The 22,391-nt window shown below is 45.2% G+C and overlaps 1 protein-coding gene across 1 annotated transcript in view; it reads right to left on the minus strand.

The window, feature by feature from the left end:
- The window catches only part of DNAH7 (dynein axonemal heavy chain 7), a gene marked incomplete at its 5' end in the record, with an annotated part of 152,623 nt that overhangs the window by 76,811 nt on the left and 53,421 nt on the right, over positions 1-22,391 (minus strand). The window contains 11 exons of the mRNA XM_081095597.1: positions 605-829; positions 2,409-2,540; positions 3,265-3,441; positions 4,062-4,244; positions 6,779-6,928; positions 8,324-8,572; positions 12,879-12,977; positions 15,484-15,696; positions 17,048-17,175; positions 17,292-17,394; positions 19,821-19,989. Coding sequence (XP_080951723.1) covers positions 605-829; positions 2,409-2,540; positions 3,265-3,441; positions 4,062-4,244; positions 6,779-6,928; positions 8,324-8,572; positions 12,879-12,977; positions 15,484-15,696; positions 17,048-17,175; positions 17,292-17,394; positions 19,821-19,989 — 1,828 coding nt within the window. The remainder of the gene's footprint in view (positions 1-604; positions 830-2,408; positions 2,541-3,264; positions 3,442-4,061; positions 4,245-6,778; positions 6,929-8,323; positions 8,573-12,878; positions 12,978-15,483; positions 15,697-17,047; positions 17,176-17,291; positions 17,395-19,820; positions 19,990-22,391) is intronic.

Genomic DNA, 22,391 nt, shown 5'->3' on the forward strand with positions numbered 1-22,391 from the left:
TTACTAGAGGCCCGGTGCATGAAATTCATGCACTCACCGGGTCTCTCAGCCCAGTCTGTCCTCTCACAGTCTGGGAGTCCTCGGGGGATGTCCGACTGCCGGCAGTCAGACATCCTTAGTGCTGCTGCGGAGACCGGAGAGGCTCCCGCCACCACTGCTGCTGCGCTCGCCAGCCGTCAGCCCAGCTCAGGGCTTCTGGCTGAGCAGCACTCCCCATGTGGGAGCACACTGACCACCAGGGGGCAGCTCCTGCATTGAGAATCTGCCCCCTGGTGGTCAGTGTGTGTCATAGTGACTGGTTGTTCCACCGTTTGGTCGATTTGCACATTAGCCTTTTATTATATAGGATTCCATTTTATTAATGAGAAAAACAAGGTTCAAGGAGATTGGATACCTAGTCCAAGGCCATCCAGAAAGAAAAGGGTTTTATTAGGACTCAAACCCGGAGTGTCTGACCTTCACAGGCCAGGGCACCTTCCTCACTCCACGCTGTCTCTTACGGTAAACAGGGGTGACAGGGTGGTCACAAAGCCATTAGTTGCTGTGTGTCTCCGAGGGGACGCTGCCAGGTTGGTACTTGCACATCCTGCTTCAGAACTCTTACCTCAGTGACAAACTGATAATCATAAATGGTTTTTTTTTCAGGAAATGGGACGGTGAGTGCTTTTGAAGACGTTTGTTCAGCGCTGCTCAGTATTTTAAACCTATTGCGAGTTACGTCTGAAATTGGACCCTCCATTAGTTCTCGAAGAATCTTATTAAATTTCAACCGATCATCATCTGTACAAGAAGCGCCGATGGACCATATCAACGAAAAGATAAAAATGCCCTGCGTTGGAGAGATGAAAAGACAGAGTGCATTCAAGAATGGCTTCAATCTATCCTTGAAGCTTGAATCAGATTAGCTGATTAATATCTGTGAAAGGAAATTAATAAACTGATAGACAAGAGTAGGTTATCTCAAGATTTTGTAACAATTAGTTTTTTTTTTTTTAATGAAACTGCATGCTTTATAAAAAATCTTACTATCAGAGGAGATAATACAATGCAAAGTGCAATTTCTAGCCAGAGTGAAAACTTAGAATGACTACTCTGGAAAATCACATGATATTTTAAGTATATACAGGACCTTGATATTAAAAAGAATATTGAGATAACTTTTATAAATATAAGAGTATTTTAATAAGGAATAATCAGCCCATAATATACATAGTTTTTAAATTTAAATTTTGATACAGTGTTATTTTTTTTAATATATTTTATTGATTTTTTTTTTTTACAGAGAGGAAGGGAGAGAAATAGAGAGAAACATCGATGAGCGAGAAACATCAATCAGCTGCCTCCTGCACACTCCCCACTGGGGATGTGCCTGCAACCAAGGTACATGCCCTTGACCGGAATCAAACCTGGGACCCTTGAGTCCGCAGGCTGATGCTCTATCCACTGAGCCAAACCAGTTAGGGCAGATACAGTGTTATTTTTTAAAGTAGAATGAATTCATGTTCTTTTGCTTGTCTGTTGTAATAATTATCAGAGCACTGCTTGCCTAACTAGAACTGCCATCCAGCAAGCTTTCTTCTCACCGGACTCAGGCAGACAGAACACGGTCGATGGCAAGGCCAACCGTGAAATAAGAAAACCTGTTTGCTTGTTTCTAAATCAAATCCCCTTTTTACTGCCAATGCGAACACAGTCTTGCCTCTGCTCAGAAAAGCTATGGACTCCACTTTTGACACTGTTCACCTGTTACTAGATTACTCACCGACTGTTTCTCTCTGGAAACTAGTTGAAACCAAATTAACAATTTATTTCACAAAATATAAGCAATAAGAGTAACATATTGACTACACGACAAGCGTTACTATCAGCAATATAGAATTTTTATCAGAGAATATTCAAGGTCTGTTGATAACTTTATTTCTATTTTACATATGTGCTTACAGATGATATATTGTCTTGTTTTTCTCACTCCAAATATATATGTATACACACATATGCACACATACATATTTTAAACATTTATAGCTCACAAAAAAGAAGAAAATTGAGGAGGAGGAAAACAATGAACTGTTATGATCTGGCAGTTGAGAGAGAGGCGGCTCTCATGGCCAAATGGTGCCTGGCATTTTGGAGAATGGTAACCTCTGAGGCTGACCAAGTGGGCCTAGATTTCAAGTAACAGATCTAAGATCGCTGGGCTCCACCCAAACCTCATGTTGCACCAGAACTGCCAGGCCAGGCCTTTCCCTACCAGCACCTGCTGTTGGGCCCTGACTTCTTTCTCACTGTTCAGCGACCGCCCATTGTCCAGCCCCAATCCCAGGGGAAGCTGAGTTTCATGAGTTCGGAAGCGCCGGGGAAAGCATTCGATGGCTGCCCATCACATGGCCACAGGCAAGGGGCCTTACCTCGAGTAAGGAGTAAGCCTCGCGATCATTTCTCTCTCTCACTTTCACTTCATCGGCAAATTCATCCATAAAACAGTCTATTAGATTCATTAGGGATCGGACTAAGTTTGTATCTGAAGTAGGAGATAATTCCTAAAAAATCAGCAAAAAAAGTCTATAAAGCAAATTAATTGAAACTAGGCACTACTTAAGAGAGTCCCAGCTAATATTTACTGGACTCATTTAGTTCTAACAGCCATAGTACTTACGAAAAGGTCCTATCATGATAATTCTAGTTTTATAGGCAGGGAAACTGAGGCACACATTGATTCCCTAGTCTAGAGTGGCAGCTGTGGGTACCACATCGGGGTAGTGTTTGTACTTTAACCCCTGAATCCCAAGTTTAAAAATTCACTGTCCCATGCTTAGTTAACTTAATCAAAGACATAGATTCCAATTTTATACCCAAAACATTAAAAATTCTTTCAGAGAAGGCAATTAATTTGCTAAAAACTTAGTAGGAAAAAAAACACCATTTTAAGACTACTTAAAATATAATAGTCCTTTAGAAATTAGACAACATTTTAGAGCATTTTCACCCAGATGTGGTTAGGTACGCCTTTGAGATTCTTTTTAAGAGAGAAAAGATTAGCACCCATACATTTTCTCAAACCCTGAGATGCTTCACTCAAACTATTTTTGATCGAATAAGTATAAGAATAAATTTTTTTTTTACTTGAATGAGCAAAAAGGCTTTAGTCAAAGCCGTGGATAAATTATTTTAATATCTAGTAGTTGACCATATAAGCAGACATTCAAGTGGGCAATTTGGATTTTCTACTTACTTTTTAAGTCTGGAAATCCCCACCCCTCTTACCTTTGTGTGCTTCCTGATAAACTCGACAGACACAGGGACCATTCTGTCAAACAAGGTCACTAGGAATTCCTTCTGCGTGGCATTGAGCGTCGCAGGCAGGAGGTTCACCCAGGACATCATCAGGGGCCTCCAGCCTAACATGTGAGGCTCCATGTAAATCATCCCACACCTGGAAACCTGCAAGAGCAACCACCGCTTAGCATCCAGGCTACGCCTACAAAAGAAATGGGGCTCGGTCCATCTGCTCCTCACAAACTCTGGGGGGAAGAAAAGCTGAATTTTATTCACTTTCATGATCTGAATTTTTGTCCTACTTGACCAAATGATCACAGACAAAGAGGAAAAAAACACAAAACAAAACCACCCAGACTCAAATTTGTCAAGGTACGTCAACAGGTCTGTCTGCTCCGGAGAATCACAGATTCTTTCAAAATGAAGTTGACGAGTATTTTTCATTCAAAGCCAAAGTGATTCAGCAATGGAAGCACCTAGAGCAGCGATGGCGAACCTTTTGAGCTCGGCATGCCAGCGTTTTGAAAAACCCTAACTTAACTCTGGTGCCGTGTCACATATAGAAAATTTTTGATCTTTGCAACCATAGTAAAACAAAGACATATATTTTTGATATTTATTTTATATATTTAAATGCCATTTAACAAAGAAAAATCAGCCAAAAAAAATGAGTTCGCGTGTCACCTCTGACGCACGTGTCATAGGTTCGCCATCACTGGCCTAGAGCATAGAAGCAACAGACAGCATTCCGGACATACAAGCAGATGTCCAGACTGAGCACTTACGGTGGCAGGAGAAGCAACTTCCAAATCCATCGGCTCAAAAATAAGGTTCATTTGCGGTGACATCTGAATAATCTCCCCGCTCATCAGACACAGCTTTTTGTTGTCATCCAGCACAGTGTTCATGTTCTCGATCCACACGGCATCCACCGGGCCGTCGAAGATCAGCCACTTCCTGTCTGGTGTCTGGGTTACGCACATGGCGGATGCGGGGCAAAAATGTGATGATGATGATAATGTGAGGAGACGGTTCAATAATATTTCAAAATAAAATGTAGCTCTCTTAAGATTAATTTCACTATGAAAATGTAAAATGTACCTTTTGAATAAAGTACATATGTGACTAAAGTATATATAATAAAGAACATGTAGGAGAGAGAGAGAGAGAGAGAGAGAGAAAATGAAGAGGCCTATACAGAGTGGGGTGAAAGTAGGTTTACAGTTGTTTGTATGAAAAATAATACAATAATAAATAAATAATAATAAACCTGTGTTTTGCGTATTTGCAACTATAAACCTAGTTTTGCCTCACACTGCATATGTCATGGGCAAGACACAATATAGCATCTTTTCTTAAGATTCCATCTTTTTCAATGTTTCTGAATTCATATATAACATGTTTCAGGGAGTATGATACGCTAACAACATAACTGCGGGGCAAACTGCATTTCCATTTGGAGTGTCTGACTCTGTGCCGTGCTGTGTTCACGCGGGTTACTTCCCCTGTGTGCTAAGTCCAATGCTGTGTTCCCTCCACACACATACAGCACACACCCTCGCGGGCTGAGCTGCCTCTGGTGGCACAGGACATTAGTATCTACATCACACGCACGGTCCCACAAGGAAACATCAAAATACCCGCACGTTGTCTGAATGTAGTACATGCTCAGTCAGCATTGCCAGGTATTCGCTGGCAAGTGCGGAAACAGGCTCTGTGTTTGGGTCAGCCTCTTCATGTACAGAGGCGAGCCTTGGTTCAAGGTCAGCAAACGAGAACTTGAGTTGAAGTGCTGAGCACTTTGAGTCCATCTCAGCACATCCTCAGTCCCTATGGCAACTGCATGAATCTAAGAGACAGGGGCCCATACCTCGGAGGTGAACCTTCCCTCCCGCTACTGGCTTCCCGCGCCTGTCAATACTCACTTTGGAAAACACTGCCTTGTAATGGCGAGATGTTGGGCTTTGCAGTATGAAGGACCTCACTTTAATATATATAAATATATATAAATAAATATATATATGTATGTATATATATATATGTTTTTATTGATTTTTAGAAAGAAAGGAAGGGAGAAGGATAGAGAGATAGAAACATCGATGTTAGAGAAACACCATTGATTGGCTGCCTCTCGCACGCATGCCCTCTACTGGGGATCAAGCCCGCAACCCAGGCATGTGCCCTGACCAGGAATCGAACCCGTGACCTCTTGGTTCCTGGGCTGAAGCTCAACCCCTGAGCCACACCGGCTGGGCGTAAAGGACCTCATTTTTAATTGGGCTTCACTACTCATCAGCTGTGGGCCTTTGGGTCAGCTGCTTGGCCTCCCTGCAACTCCGCAGTTATGGGACATAGCTTCCTGGAAAATGTAATATAAGCTACTATGTAGCTGAGTATAAGATGGGAGCAATCTCAGGATTATTTCTGTATAAATAATGTAACTGCCTACATGACTCAGAGCACTCCCATATTAGCCTGGGCCTGAGGGCATCCACTGTGGCGAGAGGACCCGAGAAGTCACATCTATGGTCCCAGACCTCAGTCTGCCTCCCTGGGCCTCAGGTTGGTGTTTACCCTTGACATGACTGGTGGCACCTGACCCTGGCCAAGGTCCTTGCCCCATGAGAGTCTCTCCTTATGCTACTCATCACCCCAGGCCCTTCAGGCAATAAGAGCAGTGCTGAGATTCATGTTGCTCTGTTACAACACTGACTCATGAGTCAGGATCGGCCGGGTCTCCCGGTGGACAAAGAGCCCCCATTTAGTGTGCATGTCATCAGAAGACAGGAAGCACTCAGTGGATTGATTGTTGAAATAAAGGCCTCTAGCCCGGGTCCTTCTCTTTCACGACCAGCCTTGGCCAGCTGTCTCCCACGTGATCACACTCTATGAAAACCTGGTGGCATATGGCAGCCACGCAACCATTGACTGGTCTGTGAGCTCTCTGCGACAGTGGGCACCAGCCACTCAGCAGATGGGCAGAATGAGGCAGGGGTAGGTATGCCCGCCCCCAGGCACAGCAGCCGCAGCTGGCACATGCCTGGTGTCTCCTGCCTTCCCACGGTCTTTGTCACACGCGGGAGGGACAGTGTTGGAACTCTGCCACATCAGCGGCCTGCACTTTCTCCTCTAAGCACTGATGTGCATCCCGCAGCCAGTGGGGCGGGCCCGGGAGGAGCATCTCGAGGGAGCAGCAGGGTCCTGTGATCCGGGGCGCTCTGTCCTGGACCATCTAGCGGTAGCCCAACAAAGGAAAACCAGAGGTTCCCTCCCCGTCCTCTCTCCTCCTGGCCGCTCTGCGCACACGGGGCAGAGGCGCTGGCCAGCAAGGTCCCTGGCCTGGCGGGGTGCGGAGGAGGTTCTTCACAGAAACGCCGCAGGCTCTGGGCTAAACGCATGTCTTGGGCTCTAAGTGTGTGTGCCTGAGACCTCCGACAGGGTCAGGAATCAGTGAGAAGGAAACAGCACGGATTCCTAACCGTGCAAAAGTGCGAGCACTTACCATCGAAGAGGCGAAGGCCCTGAAACTGACGGCAAGGACCCCGTCGGACCACTCGTGGGACACCTGGTCGAACTGCCCGTACAGCTGGCCCATGGTGACAGACTTGGGGTTCAGGACAGTGATCTGAACCTTGTTTTCTTCCATTAAGCCCTTAGGGGGGAAATCAATCAATGTATTTATTTACGTTTTGCAGAGCAGTGTCTTTATAGAAAACATAACTGTGTATAGCAAGGGAAACAGATGACAGAAATAACTAGCATCTCAGTTTCTGTAATAAATAGAAATGAACTTAAATCCCCCCGTGAAAAGATAAAGAGCATCAACCTGGGGAAAGTAAAAATCAAACTATTTACTCTCCATAAAAAGTAACTCACAGTGACACCCAGTGACAGTGAAAGACATGGGCAAGCACATATGCCAGGAGGAAATGTGGGCTGCGGGATCACCCTCAGATCAGGGGATGCAAGGCAAGCAACAGACAAGACATCTCTTTATGTTGGTTGAAGGGGAGAGTGAGCAGATAATGATAATAAATCCCACACAGGCCATGAACACCGAAGTATTTGAAGCAAAAACTATTCAAAACACAGTAGCCAGAAATGCAATATTAGTCGGAGAGTTTAAAACAGTCTCATTCCTCTAATATATCAAAGTGGACCCAACTGCAAGGTGTAGGACAGAAAGTTTGAATAATATACTCATTATCATATGTTAGAGGCCCAGTGTACAAAATTCATGCATATGGGTGTGTGTGGGTGGGGGGGAGGTGTGTCCCTCAGCCTGACCTGCACCCTCTCGCAATCTGGGACCCCTCTGGGGATGTCCGACTGCCGGTTTAGGCCTGATGCGGGATTGGGCCTAAACTGGCAGTCGGACATCCCTCTCACAATCTGGGACCGCTGGCTCTTAACCACTCGCCTGATTGCCTGCCTGATCACCCCTCACCCTTCTGCATGCCTGCCTGATCGCCCTAACCACTCTGCCTGCCTGCCTGAGCACCCCTAACCGCCTCTGCCTCGGCCCCTGCCAGTAAGCTTCATCCAGAAGGACATCTGGAATGATGTCTGAAAGGTCGTTCGGCTGTCCGGTCTAATTAGCAATTATGCTTTTATTATTATAGATATACATGCACACATATCATATAATACACTCAAGAAACCATACACATTTCAAATTCAATACCACAATCAGCCAGTATTAGAAGTTTGCATTTCAATTATAACCACCCAGAAAATAAATACTCTCCTAAAAGCATGAAAACAAAACCATCAGATTTTTCATGTTTCCAGACTTGTTATTACAATGGCCTCATGCTACCTTTATAATTAAACATTTTAAAAACAGAAGTAAAAGGTTGAGAGGAAAACAGGTGGCATCGCCTTTATCTGCTGAGCTTCCGTTTGCTTCCTATAACCTCTCCACTCCTGTTTCCTCTCTGACTCATGTGTCTCATGATTTCAAGTTGCTACCTTGGAGTGTCTTTTAAAATGACCTGAGAGATTCTATCTTGATTATAATAAAATAATGCACTTATCACACACTGACCTTTTCACATATATCACTTAGGGCTCCAGCTAAGACGCGATAGGCACTGGTCTTCCCTCCAAACGGCTCTCCGACAATCATGAAGCCGTGGCGCACAATCATCATTTCATATATCTGGAGGATCTTCTCAGAAAAGAAACTGGTCATTTGCAAGTTCATGGCCTCGCAGTTGTCTTTGATGGCCATCAGCAAGTCATTGTAATCTGGCTTTGGCAACTTCACCCCAGGAAACAAATCCGAAGTGATGCCCTGATGATAGGTGATTTGGGGATTCATATTACATATTCATACACTCGCTCTCTATCTATACATATATATATGCATACACATATACACACACATACTTTCACACAGGTATATCCACACATAAACAGGATACAACTTCTCTCATCCTCACATTTAATATTGATGGAAATAAAGTCATTAAATAATATAGTTCAAGAGTATTTTAACAGTTTTCTAGAGATATGGTTGACATACAATAAGTTGTATATATTTTAAGTGTACAATTTGATAAGTGGAACAATAAAGTCCATCCAGATAACCACACATCTGTCACTCCCAAAGTTGCCTGTCACCTTTTGTAATCCCCCTCCCCTTCTTTCCTTACTGCCTCCTACCTCCATCCCTGGGTGACCATTGATTTGCCTTCTATAGATCTTTGTATTTGCATTGTTTAGATTTAATATAGATAAATTACATATTAGGTGCTAGACTTGTCTGGCTTCCTTCACCTGGCATGAAGGCTGGGGCGTTCACAGGTCTCAGCACGCGTCAAGAGTCCGTGCACTGAAGTAGTCCCCTGCATGAAGTGACCCAGTTTTCAAATCCGTTCCCCTATTGACTGACATTTTCACTGTTTCCAGTTTGGAGTTATTACAAATAAAGCTGCTGTGGACATTGGAGTAGAAGTCTTTTTATGAACAAATGCTTTCATTTCTCTTGGGTGAATACTGAGAAGTGGAATACCTGGATAGTACAGGGCGTGTGTGTTTAACATGTTAAGAAATGGCCTGCTTTCCAAAGTAGTTACATTATTTTATATTCCCTCGGAGTGTACAGGGGTTCCAGTATATGGTATGAGCAGTCCTTTTAAACTGAGACATAGAAATAGGTGTGTGACGGTATCTTGTTTGGCTTCAATTTGTATTTCCCAATGATTGACATTCTTGCATGTGCTTATTTGCTGTAGGTATATTTTCTTCAGTAAAGTGCCTGTTTAAATCTTTTGCTGTTTTTAATCAGTTTATTTGCTCAATGGTAACTTCTAAGCATTCTTTAAATATTATGCATACAAGCCCTAGCTGGTTTGACTCAGTGGATAGAACATCGACCTGGGACCAAAGGGTCCCAGGTTTGATTCTGATCCAGGGCATGTACTTCAGTTGCAGCCTCCTCCCCAGCCTGGACCCTGGTTGGGGCTCATGCAGGAGGCAATCAATCGATATTTTTTTCTCACATCGATATTTCTCTCTGTCTTTCCCTCTCTCCAAAAGTCAATGGAAAAATATCCTCAGGTAAGCATTAAAAAAATATATATATATAATATATTTTATATATTATATATATATATATATACACATATATATAGTATGCATACAAGTCCTCCATCATATACCTAATTTGCAAGTATTTTTCCTAGTCTGTAACTTGTCTTTCATTCTTTTACCAGTATCATTCAAAGAATAAACTTTTTAATTTTGATGAGTCTATGTTATCAACGTACTACTTTATGTCTTGTGCTTTTGGTGTTGTGTTTAAGACATTTTTGCCTACCCCAGTGTCACTAGGGATTTCTCCCCTTTACAGCATGTTTAAGTCAAAAAGTTAGACAATGAACACGATCAAATTTTAAGGTTCATTGTAAAGACTGTCATATTGGCATAAAGACGGACAAATACATCAAGGGAACAGAATAGGGAGCCTACAGCCGTGAACAACTCATTCTCAACAAGGGCACGAAGGCAAATCCACAGATCAGAGACCAGCTCGTCTCCAACAAGTGATGCCAGAATGCCTGGACTTGCCAAAACAGCGAACTTCAGCCCCTCTCTCATGCCACCCGACAGACGCGTTCACAGGCATTTCACTCAGTGAAGTGGGGAGTATTCTCACTAGCTGGTGGCCCTTCATGTTCGCATGGAACCTCAGAAGGTGACCTTATTTGGGAAGAGGATCTTTGCAGATGTAACAAGTCAGACGAGGTCATCTTGGGCCCGAAATCCAATGACTGTTGTCTGCACAACATAAAGGAGAGAAGGATTCAGCCACAAAGACCCCAGGGAAGAAGGCTCTGCTGCGATGAAGGCTGAGGCTGGAGTGGTGCCAAGCGAAGCCATGTCAGCAACTGCCAGCAGCCCAGGATCTGAGAACACACAGCTGCCTGGGAATGCGTCTAGTGAGGCGTGTGCTGCCTTGTGACCATGAGCGCGGCTTTCACTCCTGGTAACGGCCCTTCCCAGAGCCTTCGGAGGAAGACACCTCGGCTTCAGGCTGTGCGAGGACAAATGTGTGTTGTCTTAAGGCACCAAGTTTGTGGTACTGGGTCACGGTGGCTTTAAGAAACGAATACAATCGTGTCATGTATGATTGGAAAGAATCGTAATTCCACAGTTAATGTTCACGAATGTGGAGCGTTAACTGCAGGCTCTCAGAAATATTCCTTTATAAACTGCTGAGGCTATGAGTGCCATAGCATCCTGTGTGAGAAACAGGACTATTTCTTGGACTCTGAAGGTAAAGGTGAAAATTCAGAAGAGCTTTATCTGCAAACATACAGTTGAGCTGTACTTCAGAATTTACAGATTTCCAGTTTAATGGCTCCTGAGTTGAATTGTGTTAATGCTGTTATGTTGAAACGAATCCCAGTTCATCAAGGCACTGAGTTTCCTTCAGGCAGAGAAGAGGAAGGCCGTACAGCAGAGCGGGTGAGAGCACTCCACCGCCTGACTGTGCGGTTGGAACCCCGCTCCCCCGCGGCTGGCCATCAGCTCAAGTTGCTCGGCACCTCTGTGCTGCGTGCACCATCCGTGAGGCAGGGGTGACGAGAGCGCCTGCCTCGCTGGCTCGCTGTGAGTGCTCAGTAGATCCTAGCTGCAGAGCTCTTAGAATAGGACCGGGTCCATGATAAGTACGTAGTGTTTTCTAACAAAAAAACCCAAAAAACTCAAATTGCTCAAGGTTGACCTTAAAAGGAGCAGATCTCTCCAGAACATATTTGGTGTTCAGTGGTTCTCAGTGGTTCTCAGCAAAGCACCCCCAGGGAGAGCTGGAAATGTGTAACGCGTCCTTCTGGTTCTCACCATGGGAGCGGCCTGTGGACACTGGGGCTGGGGCTGGCAGAGACGATGAATTCTCTGCAGCGGAAGGCGGTCTCTCAAGGGGTTGTCCTGGTTGGGAATGCCGACTGTGCTCTACTTGTGGGCCAGTGCTCAGTGCTCAGTGCTCACTGGATGAATACACAACCGTGTGAGAACACCCTAGCGAGGTACATTTCCGCTGCATGACAACGAGTATGGCTCTTACTCCTGGGAAGTCTGGTCAGTGTGCTAGGACCACAGACACGGGAGGAAAGCTTTAGGAAGGAAACGTGCGCCTCCTCTCTGTAGCTCTGTTCCATAAGATGTCTGCACCGCAGCTCCACGTCTAAGGCCAGCCCCTTTCAGAACGAGGCACAGGGTCTCTGTGGGTCACTGACAACACCGGCCCTGGCTGCCGGGCAGTGCCCTTCCTTCCCCACTCGTGACAGTCAGAGCGACTTCAGTCCTCACTCCCCGGAGCTAACTGCCTGCCCTTCCAGGCGACACCATCGTGCAACAGCTCCCCTCAGAAGCCCATGCCCCCTCCCTGATCTCTTCTACCGGAGACGGGGAAAAGGGAACGCATGAAATGGAATTATAGTCTGGAAACTGCAACCATCGTCCTAATCCTTCTCAATTATTCATAATCTAATCTTTAAAATAGAACAGGATTAACAAGCTTAGCTCTTATCTTAAATCACCCTGAAAAAAACAATTTCATAAAAGCTATGGCACGCTTTCAAAGAAATTAAGCTTATTTACGTATTTGTTTTTTATTCCCTCAATCACTAGTTTAGCAACAATTACCAAGTCCCTATTCTGTGATGGAGGTCGGAGCTGTGTTAGGCCGATGACTTCCCTTCACAGACCCTACATTCTAGTGTCGTTTATAAGCAAACACATCTTGTAGCTTGTGTGTGCTCATTACACTGTGAGGTTTTCATAAAAGTACTCTTTTTTTTTATTGCTTAAAGTATTACAAAGAGTATTACATATGTCTCCTTTCCACACCCCCGCCCCCCACCCTTGACAATCCCCTCAAAAGTACTCTTTTAAAATCCCAAGTTGTTAAAAGTCATCTGAAGCAACAAAGTTAGCTAAACACCCTTCACACACACGCGGAATGATCTGTGTTTCTCTGGCCAGACCATTGCTTTCTAAAGAGGAAGTTCCCCAGGGAGTTGCCCCCTCGGCCATTGGATAAGCACATGATGGCTAGGAGAATGTTGCTACATTAGGATAATAAATGTTCTTACCTCAAAGAGTGGTAAATCATGGGACAAAAATTTTGGCAGATTTACGTCAATAATAGATCTAAGCAGCAAAATTTCTTCATTTTCATGTGGATATTTCAGCTGAAAGAAAGATATACTCATGATGATGCCAGAGTTTCTTAACTTGCGCCCCTACATTTTCACACAGGTACACAAGCACACGGGCCCAAGAGGCCATTTAAGCCCATGCACAATTATGAACCATTTGCATTTAGCTGGATAGTTATTAATTTTAGAAACTGACCTTTATTCTTGTTGAATTCTCTACTAGTCATGAAAACCTGGGTTGAACTAACTACCTCTTCACAGATGCCCTAAGTTAAAAGCTATGGGCATGAGTTCAATACAGTGTGGGAGGAGCCACTGACTCCCTGTTGGGTAAGAGCTTGCTTGTCCTATACATTCAAGGCCAGCGATGGGTTGGTTAAGTGGAAACAGTCACTAAAAGTGGGCAATCATTTCTAAAAGATGCACTTAAATTTGAAACATATAAACATTCAGTTACTAGTATTTGCCCATATTTTGAAGCCAAAGCCTTTTCTCTGAGTGTAGAGTTCGGCACCAATTTTCTTCCAAAAAATACATCAATGATGCCTCATCCGCTCCATCAGATTTGTGGCGTCAGGCTTTGTTTTTTTTAAGGAGGCGAAGCTCTTTGGGTGTTTGCGAGACAACCTAAGTGTGGCGTCCTTATCCATTTTTAAGGCTGTTTTTTTCCAGCCTTATATACTTTACTTTCTATGCCTAATTCAAATTTGTGGGGATTTTTTAGCCTTTCATCTTACTGAATCTGTCTTGAACAATGAACTTGGTTTTCATAAAAACAAAACTCTTCACGTTGGTATATCATCCATTTCCTTGACATTTAATTCAATGACATAATAACAGGCACATACCAACTGGCTTCCAAATGTTTGGGGGACAAGCAAACTCTCTCTGGGTAAGTGAACACAGCGCGTCTGATAAGAGAGTGTGTGCGTGTGTTTGGGGTGGGCAGGGAGCAGCATGCTGGCTGAGAGCTGAGGACAGGCCTGCGTTAGTGTGTGCCAGACAGAAGGGAGATGGCTGGTTCCTGTGCCCAGTCACCCAAGTGGAGGGTATTTCAGAAAACTTATGTTAAGTTCCAGAACACCTGCGGTAAATCCGCAGTTAGCGGTTGGACTTGGAACCTCCCCATTAGGTTCAAATAATTCACCGAAATCCGAACACAGAATTATTTCTCCCAGCGTCAATACTTTGCTCAACATCCCACTCCAAAGGTTCTCCTATCATCTTGCATTTAATTTCCCGGGACCCTCTGCCTGTTCTTTAGAGTCTTCCTGCCTAATAAGTTCCATGTCCCCCCTTAACAGCTGGAGCCAAACAGGCCAGTGATGCCTGGCAGTCAAGGTCAGAGCCTCTGCATCTCCAGGGCTCCCAGTGCCACAGCCAGTCCCGCTCACAGGAACGCTGTCTTTGGAGCCATCTGACCACACACAGATGAGGAAGCTTATTTTGTCAGAAGTTTATTTTGTTATTTGAGAGGCTATTATTTTAAAGCAAATGTTTACATCATTTCCTGATGTAACAGAAACAAACTTCAGAATATTCAAGGCAACACGTTCAATGATTCTACATGAGCTTTGGACAGGGGAGGATGGGATTCAGTTGCTGTGGAGCCTTGATAGCTCAGTTCCATGGTCAGGATGACAGCAGTGACATACCCGAGGACATGCATTATCTTTCCCATCATCTGACCACAGTGTAATCATGACACGCCAGGTTAATACAAATTGCGGCTTCTAGTTGCATTTGTTTATCGCAAAAAACAAACACAATGACATATTAGGCTAATGCAAAATAGCATAGCACCACTATATATCAGGATTCTCGGTAACATTATTTTAGAAGATAAAAATGCATACCATTGTTCTTAGTCACGTAGGATATCTTTTAAAATCTTTATCTTTTACAAATCATGAATGTGGAAATGTTATAAACGCCAAGGTCACAGCTTGCATTTGTCTGTTCACTATAGCCTATCTTGCTTGCTTTCATAAAGAACTAATGCACAGTCATATTTCATGGTTCCACAAGATGCTACCAACGAAAAGTTACCCACGTCCTAAAATACTTGGGTTTTCCATCTATACTTGTGATTCATACCATTTTAACATGCAAACATGATATTGCAAATCTCTTCCTGTCAGTCTTCAGTTAGTTGCAATGGTGTAATTACATTAAGTGACAATGTTCAGGGACTTTTGTATGAATTAATTATATATTACTTCCTTTAAAGCTATACATGTTTAGGTAGCATGAAAGCCTTCAGAATATTTCTCAGCAACAAAGAATTAAACTCCTTGGTGGCTCCTAGTTTCTACATTTAAAATCGTGGAACAGAACTCAAATCGCTAAGAACTGCATGTCTCAGGTTTTACAAATCATAAAATTGCCCTTTTCACGTGGGCAAATGATCAACTTTTCAGTACAGCAACGGAATGTTTTCCAGTTGATGAAACATCTCGTCACTGGAACTCCGGGGAGAGACGCGGCCCTGAAATTCACAAGGAGGGAGTTGACAGTGAGAGTCAAGGCGGCTCCCTACCTTCAGGTTGCCCGCGGCGGTGAGCACGGACTTCACGGCCCTCATGCCGTAGTCATAGTGGTGCTGCGACGACAGCTGCTCTGAGCACAGGCGGTAAGTAGCCACGATCTTCACCGACAGCGGCCGCGCCGTGACGAACCCACAGGAGTACAGGACTATTTCGGCGATCATGGCATAGTCGGGCACCATCATGGCTACTGTCCGGAAGAGGGCCTGCGGGAGTGGAGGGCGACGTGCTTTTAAAAAGGCCATCATGAAGGGGAACCTACTCCCCATTTCACAGGCTGTTACAGTCTCATAGCTCTTCAGCAATATGATGAAATGACAGGGTCCAAATCGTATAGGCAAAAACACTATATAGGTAAAAACAGTCTCCCATTCCCCCCGCCCCAGGTCTTCACCACCCTGTTGCCCATGCCCATGGGCTCTACATGTAAGTCTGTAAGTTCTCTGGCTTCTCTCTTCCTGTCCCCCCAACCCCACACGGAGGTGTGTCAGGCTGCTCCGTGCCTCCGTGCTTCGGGTCTTATTTGTTGGTCAATTCATGTTGTCAAATCTCTATCCTACTTAAATCTTTAGTGAATTGCTCATTAACACGAATGCCAAAGTATCAACTATGTGCTGCTCCTCCGGGGAAGCGGCCTGTCATGGGGAAGGGCCTGGGACTCATCTGGGTGGAGAGGAAGCGCTGGCGTCGGGGTGGCAGGAACGCAGGCTCGAGAGCCGGAAGGTGGGTTTGGCGCCGCAATTACCACCTCATTCTCCCTCACCATTGCTCTCTATGCACTTGCCATAAACATGCAGCCACCGGGAAAGCGAAGATCCTCATCTATTCAACTGGAAAAGTGTATTGCTATTTTTTTAAAAAAATTTTAAAAAATGGGGCTTGGGAATTAATGAGAATTGTGAGGTGCTGTGGGAAGTAAATTGTTTCAACCTGTGTTAGGAGGCAATTTAGCAACATAGCTCTTTGTCCTATGACTCACCCTAAGGAAATATTTTAACACAGAGCAAAGACTTAAGTAAAAACTGCCCATTGCAATATTATTTACTATTCCGGAAAACTAAAAGCAACATAAATGTCCAACAGTAAGCTATGTAGTTCAGTAAATTTATAGAATTATGTTTATAAAGAAAGGAAAATGCTTGTGCTATAATAGACTCTTGGGGAAAAAAACACCCCGTATACACAAGTGTCTGATTTCAGCATTTAAAATTAACATTTTGAAAAAATAAATAAATAAAATAAAATTAACATTTTGAAAGACATTTAAAATCGGAGGGTACAATATAGCAAGCAGTAGAATCGGTACCTTTTCATTATTTCCTGTATTTCCTATAATTACCACAAATTTTAAATACAAGTTTTGGAAACTCTTTCTGGTTTGCACATTCATTTTCTAAAGGTCCTCACAACTTTAAAAATTATTTTCTAAAAGTTAAATATGACACCTAAAAGCAAACGTTTTGCATAAAATTCAAGGATGGCGTGTTCTTTCTTCTTATGTATTGATTGTAAATTATAGGAAGGACATGGGTGACATAGTATTCGCCCTTTGTGTACCTTCAGATTATCTGGCAGCTCCGAGCGCCCGGCGTACCCAGGGTTCATGGTGATAAAGACAGCGCACGTGGGGTCCAGTTTTAGTTCCGTCCCTTCAAATACCAGTGTGTCCGCCCCTGCGTTAATGCCTGCGGTGATCAGAGTGAGATGACTGAGCGAATCCACGTGTGAGTGTGGCTCTTGCCATTCCTCACCTCCCGTAGTTCTGCTTTTCCCCTCACACAATGGCAAACTAGCCCGTTACCTCTCTGGATAGTAAGAATTTGTTGAGCCACCACAGAAAGTACTTCCAAATCGATTCTGTTAAACTCATCAAAGCAAGCCCAGGCTCCGCAAGATAGCAGCCCCTGGGAGAAAACAGGAATGAAATTTTTCAATTTTATCTGATGAAACGTTGCGTTGAAATGTTGCATTTTCACCCCATCTGTTCAAGGATTTAATATCTATCAAGGAAATTGCTATTCACCTTTATCTTTAAAGATGGCTTTTCTTATTACCAAATTCATAATTATGCATGAATAAAGGGTTTGATCAATTGGAGAAATTTTCCAATTGATTTTTTGTTTGCTTTCTGTACATGTTTTAGCATTTAGATGTACACCTTTAGTTTCAAAGCCTTTCTTCCTTTATTTGCTAATGGATTTTGTTTGCCTTTTCCACATGGACTCTGTAGGATGGGCTGTGAGAATCCTCTAAATGAGATGCCTGCGGGTGCCAGAGACGGCTCTGAGGACCTCAAAGGCCAGCTGACACAGCTTGCGGCCCTCATTCGCCATCCCAACTCACAGCCACCTCGCTCGGGTGTGCCGCTCGGTCCTCAGGAAAAGCTGGAAAATCAAGTCAGAGCAGCTCAGCCCAAGTTCAGGTCCATTTTTTAAAAGTTTTAGTTCACATATGTTTGTTGAATGCACATTCGACACAGGCTGTGTATGTACGTGGGCGCGCTGCACTGAGAACCAGGTGTGCGCCAGGAGGACGCATGGCACTTTGCGTCCGTATCTCTGCAAGGAAGCTGAGGCTGCGTCACACAAGGCGTTAGGCGATTGGAATGAGTCCGCACAGCTCGCGGCGGCTGGACTGGGATGTGTACACGGCTCCCTCTACTGAGCCACACTGGAGGAAACATGAACTCTGTGCATGTCAAAGAATGTTCATTTTCATCACCTAGAAAATTCTATCCGTGACCCAGTCTCTAGTACATGCGAGAGGAAGAGGCTTAGAATCGCAAAGAACAGGATGCTTACGAAGCCAAACATTCAGTTATAGGGGCTGAGAGGTTCTTAATACCAACACCCATGTCTTCTTTATTTTGTACGCCCGTTGTTCAGCATAAGCTAACCCTAACACAGTGTCCATACCATCAGTACGTACTCCCTGATCAGCAAAGTTAATACCAGTCAGCCTATGAATCTAAATTAAAGAATTAAGGATACCATTATATGGATTGAAAAATTGAGTAACACATACCAGATGTTTCTTTCAACATTAGAAATATGCAACCGTCTGGAATGCAAATCTAACAGATATATTTGCTATTTCTTTCTTAAATAATCATTACAACAAGGTTGTATATCATTACAGAGGATAACAACAGCAATTGGTCATTCAAATGCTTTCTTGGCATTTTAGTCATTATAATTTTGACTTAAAAAACTCTTATTCTAATTATTTCAACATCACAAATGTAGAGACTTTTTACACTCCAAGTTTGTACAGTCCTGGCCAGTTTAGCTCAGTGGATAGAGCACTGGCCTTTGGACTGAAGGTCCCGGGTTCGATTCCTGCTCAAGGGCACATATCTGGGTTGCAGGCTCCATCCGTGCCCTGGTCAGGATGCCTACCGGAGGCAACCAATTGATGTGTCTCTCTCACATCAATGTTTCTCTCTCTCTCTGTCTTTCCCCCTCCCTTCTACTCTCTCTAAAATTCAGTGGAAAAATATCCTTGTGTAAGGACTAACAACAGCTAAAATGACCAGGCCATATTTCAGTCAGGAGCAGTTTACTGTATGGGGTAGAACTGGTATATTCTTTTGTGTTCGTTTCATTATTTTTTTAAATGCTAACATCTTCTGGAGAAATTCAGAAAAGTAAGGATTACAGAATTTTTAAAATGTACTTTGAAAATTACAGGGGGAAAAAATAGAAATAAAACAAACAAACAGAGCCCATAATCCCAAATGGAGAATTTTGTGTTCAATTGTACCACCTAACATTCTGAGGGATGACGAGCTGCTCACGGGTTTAGAGACTTTGCATCTTAAGCCCCTTTTGCAGTCTTACAGCCTCAGAAGGGTGGGCTTCCCCATCAGAGTCAGGAGAAACACAACCACGTGGATTTTTAAGTTCAACAAAACAGACGAACCGGAACGTGCCACAGGGGTCAATCCTGAACCAGAACTTCTTCAGGACAAGGTCTTAGAGTCCCACAGTCTTCGCCCGACGCAGCAGCTCTCAAGCCCTGCACCTGGCCCAGTGCCTTGGAGGGACCCCCCCCCCTGCTGCCCCCCCCGCCCCCCCCCCCCCCCCCCGTGCTTCCCATCAGCAATGCTGGGCCATCAGAGCAGGATTGGCTTGGGGGACGGGCCTCCTTCCCAGGGAAGCGTTCGTATCAGCCCGCTTCCCTTGAGAATCCCCGAGATGGTACTTTACCCTTAACTTTACTTAAACGACAATGTCTTTCACTTGCACCCAATCGTGTTCCATAATAAACAGCCTCCCTCTCCGAGCAGCTACCATACTGTAAAGGAAAACGATGAGGTGTCGATGCAAACCTTGAAGAACTTTCCTAAAGCCAGGTAGTCCAGGCCGTCGGAGCAGTTGAACACGACACACTGCTTGGCCACCGCCTTGGCCAAGTCCTTGGTGGTTTCCGTCTTCCCCGTGCCCGCGGGGCCCTCGGGCGCCCCCCCGAGGTGCAGGTGCAGGGCTCCGAACAGGGTTCTGAAACGCAAGCAGGGAGCCATCTGTGGAGCCAGGTGAGAGGTCGCCGTGCCAAACCCGCTTCCTCCTCTCGCACCCCTTCCCGCCCTCCCACCCCCCACTTTGCGCATTGCTCTGTCTGTGGCTGTATTTTACTCCCGAAGAGCTGTGTACACAACACGATCTAAACAAACTCACGTTTGAGATTCTGTGCCGACTTCTAGGGAGAACTCAGCTCATCCTGAGCCACCCACCCACTGCCGCAAGCACAGGGAGATGCTGCGTAAAGGAAGGCACCACGCAGGCATTTTTGCGAGAATGAAGAGAAAATGGCCAGTGAAGAGGGAGTGGAAAGCTGGAAAAGCAGTTCGGGGCATCTTGCTCTGGTATCTGCCTGTCACAGGCGTAGACACATCCACACAGAAACAGAAAAGGAAACCCCCAGCCCGGCCGGCGTGGCTCTATGGTTGAACATCCATCCAGGAACCAGGAGGCCATGGTTCGATTCCCGGTCAGGGCACATGCCCAGGTTGCAGGCTCGGTCCTCAGTGGGGGGCGTGCAGGAGGCAGCCTATCAATGGTTCCCTCTCATCATGGATGTTTCTCTCTCTCTCTCTCTCCCCCTCTCCCTTTCTCTCAGAAATCAATAAAAAATATTTTTAAAAAAGAAGCCCTCAGAACTGAGCAGGGTGAGGAGCTGAAGTGACCCACCCATGTCAACCGGGGGCTGCGCTGCCTCGAATGGGACTAACGTTACCCCAGCCACCCCCTGAGGAGGCAGAGAGAGACCCACCGCGGAAGAGACGGCGCTCACCCTGCACACGGGGCCTGAGGAAAGCACATCACTCATGGCGATGGCGCCCGCGCTCCTGTTACCCGTGGGAAAGGCAACGTTAGCTGTTCCCTGGACCAGAGAAAGCCCGAGAGCCTTCCAGACAGAAATGTGGAACTGCTCCACGTGGACACCCCCTCAGCCGAGAACATGCAAGAACCAATGGGGATGCAGCCCCTGCTGCAGTGAGCTCCCGGTGGAAACGAGAGAGGGAGAAAGAGAGAGAGAGAGAGAGAGAGAGAGAGAGAGAGAGAGAGAGAGAGAGAGAGAGATATCAGAGTGAAGAGCCAGACCTGCAGCGTGAAGGCACACGGACAGAGGCCTGGGAGTGTTACCTCATCACTCTGCCCTCCTGGGCATCCCAGTGGTTTGTTCAGGAAGATTTTATATGAAAAGCAATAGACATCAGGAAATTGTAAGAAAAAATGAGGCCAATTTCACAAAAGAGACGACTTTAAATGCTTGCAGTAAAAATATAATTATGGAACTTTTAAAAACTCAGTGAACAGGTGAAATATTGGAGTGACCATAAAGAAACAGAATTATGCACTTGGAAGTAAAAATGGGAAAGTCACACAGAAAGATATGGAGCTCTAATATAAGAAAACAAGACACAGAAGAAGAAAGAGAATGGAGAAGAGGCAAAATGGAAAAGCCAGTGGCAGACACGGTGGACAACAGGATGGCGTTTCCTCCAAAAATTACAAAAGAAGCTGTCTTATGACCCAGCAATTCCACTGCTGAGACTACATCCGAAGAAATCAAAACACTGACTCGAAAGAATACATGGCCAGAGGGGAAGGGGGTGGGGGAGACAGGAGAGGGCAAAGAGCGGTAAATGGTGATGGAAGGAGACTTGACAGGGAATGGTGAACACGCAATACAATATACAGATGATGTATTATTGAACTGCACATTGGAAGCCTATTATTAACCCATGTCACCCCAATAAATTCAATAACAAATAACAAGTAAATAAAGCAGGGAGCCCCTGCAGCACATCCGTACAGCAGAGCGGGAAAGGGGACCGTAGGGTGAGAGATGCACTCACAGTGCTGGCAGGACAGGGGCACTGGTGTCCTCGATCCAGATCCAGTTGGCACTGGAAGGATCCAGAGCCATGGCTGCGGCATGGACCCCATGCAGGAGGCCCACCCGGGTCAGAGAAGACCCCACGGAAATTGTGTGTGCGGGGGGAGGGCGGGGAGGACGCAGGTAGAGGCTGAAGGACAGTCCCAGCAGCCTGCAGAGAAGGCAAGGAGAAGCCAGGGACTGGGGAGGGGGCTCCCAGGCACCCACATAAAGGTCCTCTGAGAGGTCAGCACATCTGGGCTTGAGCCAACACCAAGTGTCATACAAGACGCATGTCACTATAGACGCCCCCCTCCCCCCCGCCATCAACCCGCAGCAGCAGAGGAGCCAAAAGACCAGCGATCACGGAACCGGCACTCAGGACAGGGGTAAAGGCGACAAAAGGTTGCCCACATTTACCTTCCCAAATGCAGGCCCCAAGCCTGGGTAAGCCTGGAGCGGGTGGAGAAGGGAGGCTTTAAATTAGATGAAAGATAAGAACTTTCAGATGAGGCCTAAC

Source organism: Myotis nattereri (assembly GCF_964212035.1).
Source record: "Myotis nattereri genome assembly, chromosome: 7".
Classification (NCBI taxonomy): domain Eukaryota; kingdom Metazoa; phylum Chordata; class Mammalia; order Chiroptera; family Vespertilionidae; genus Myotis; species Myotis nattereri.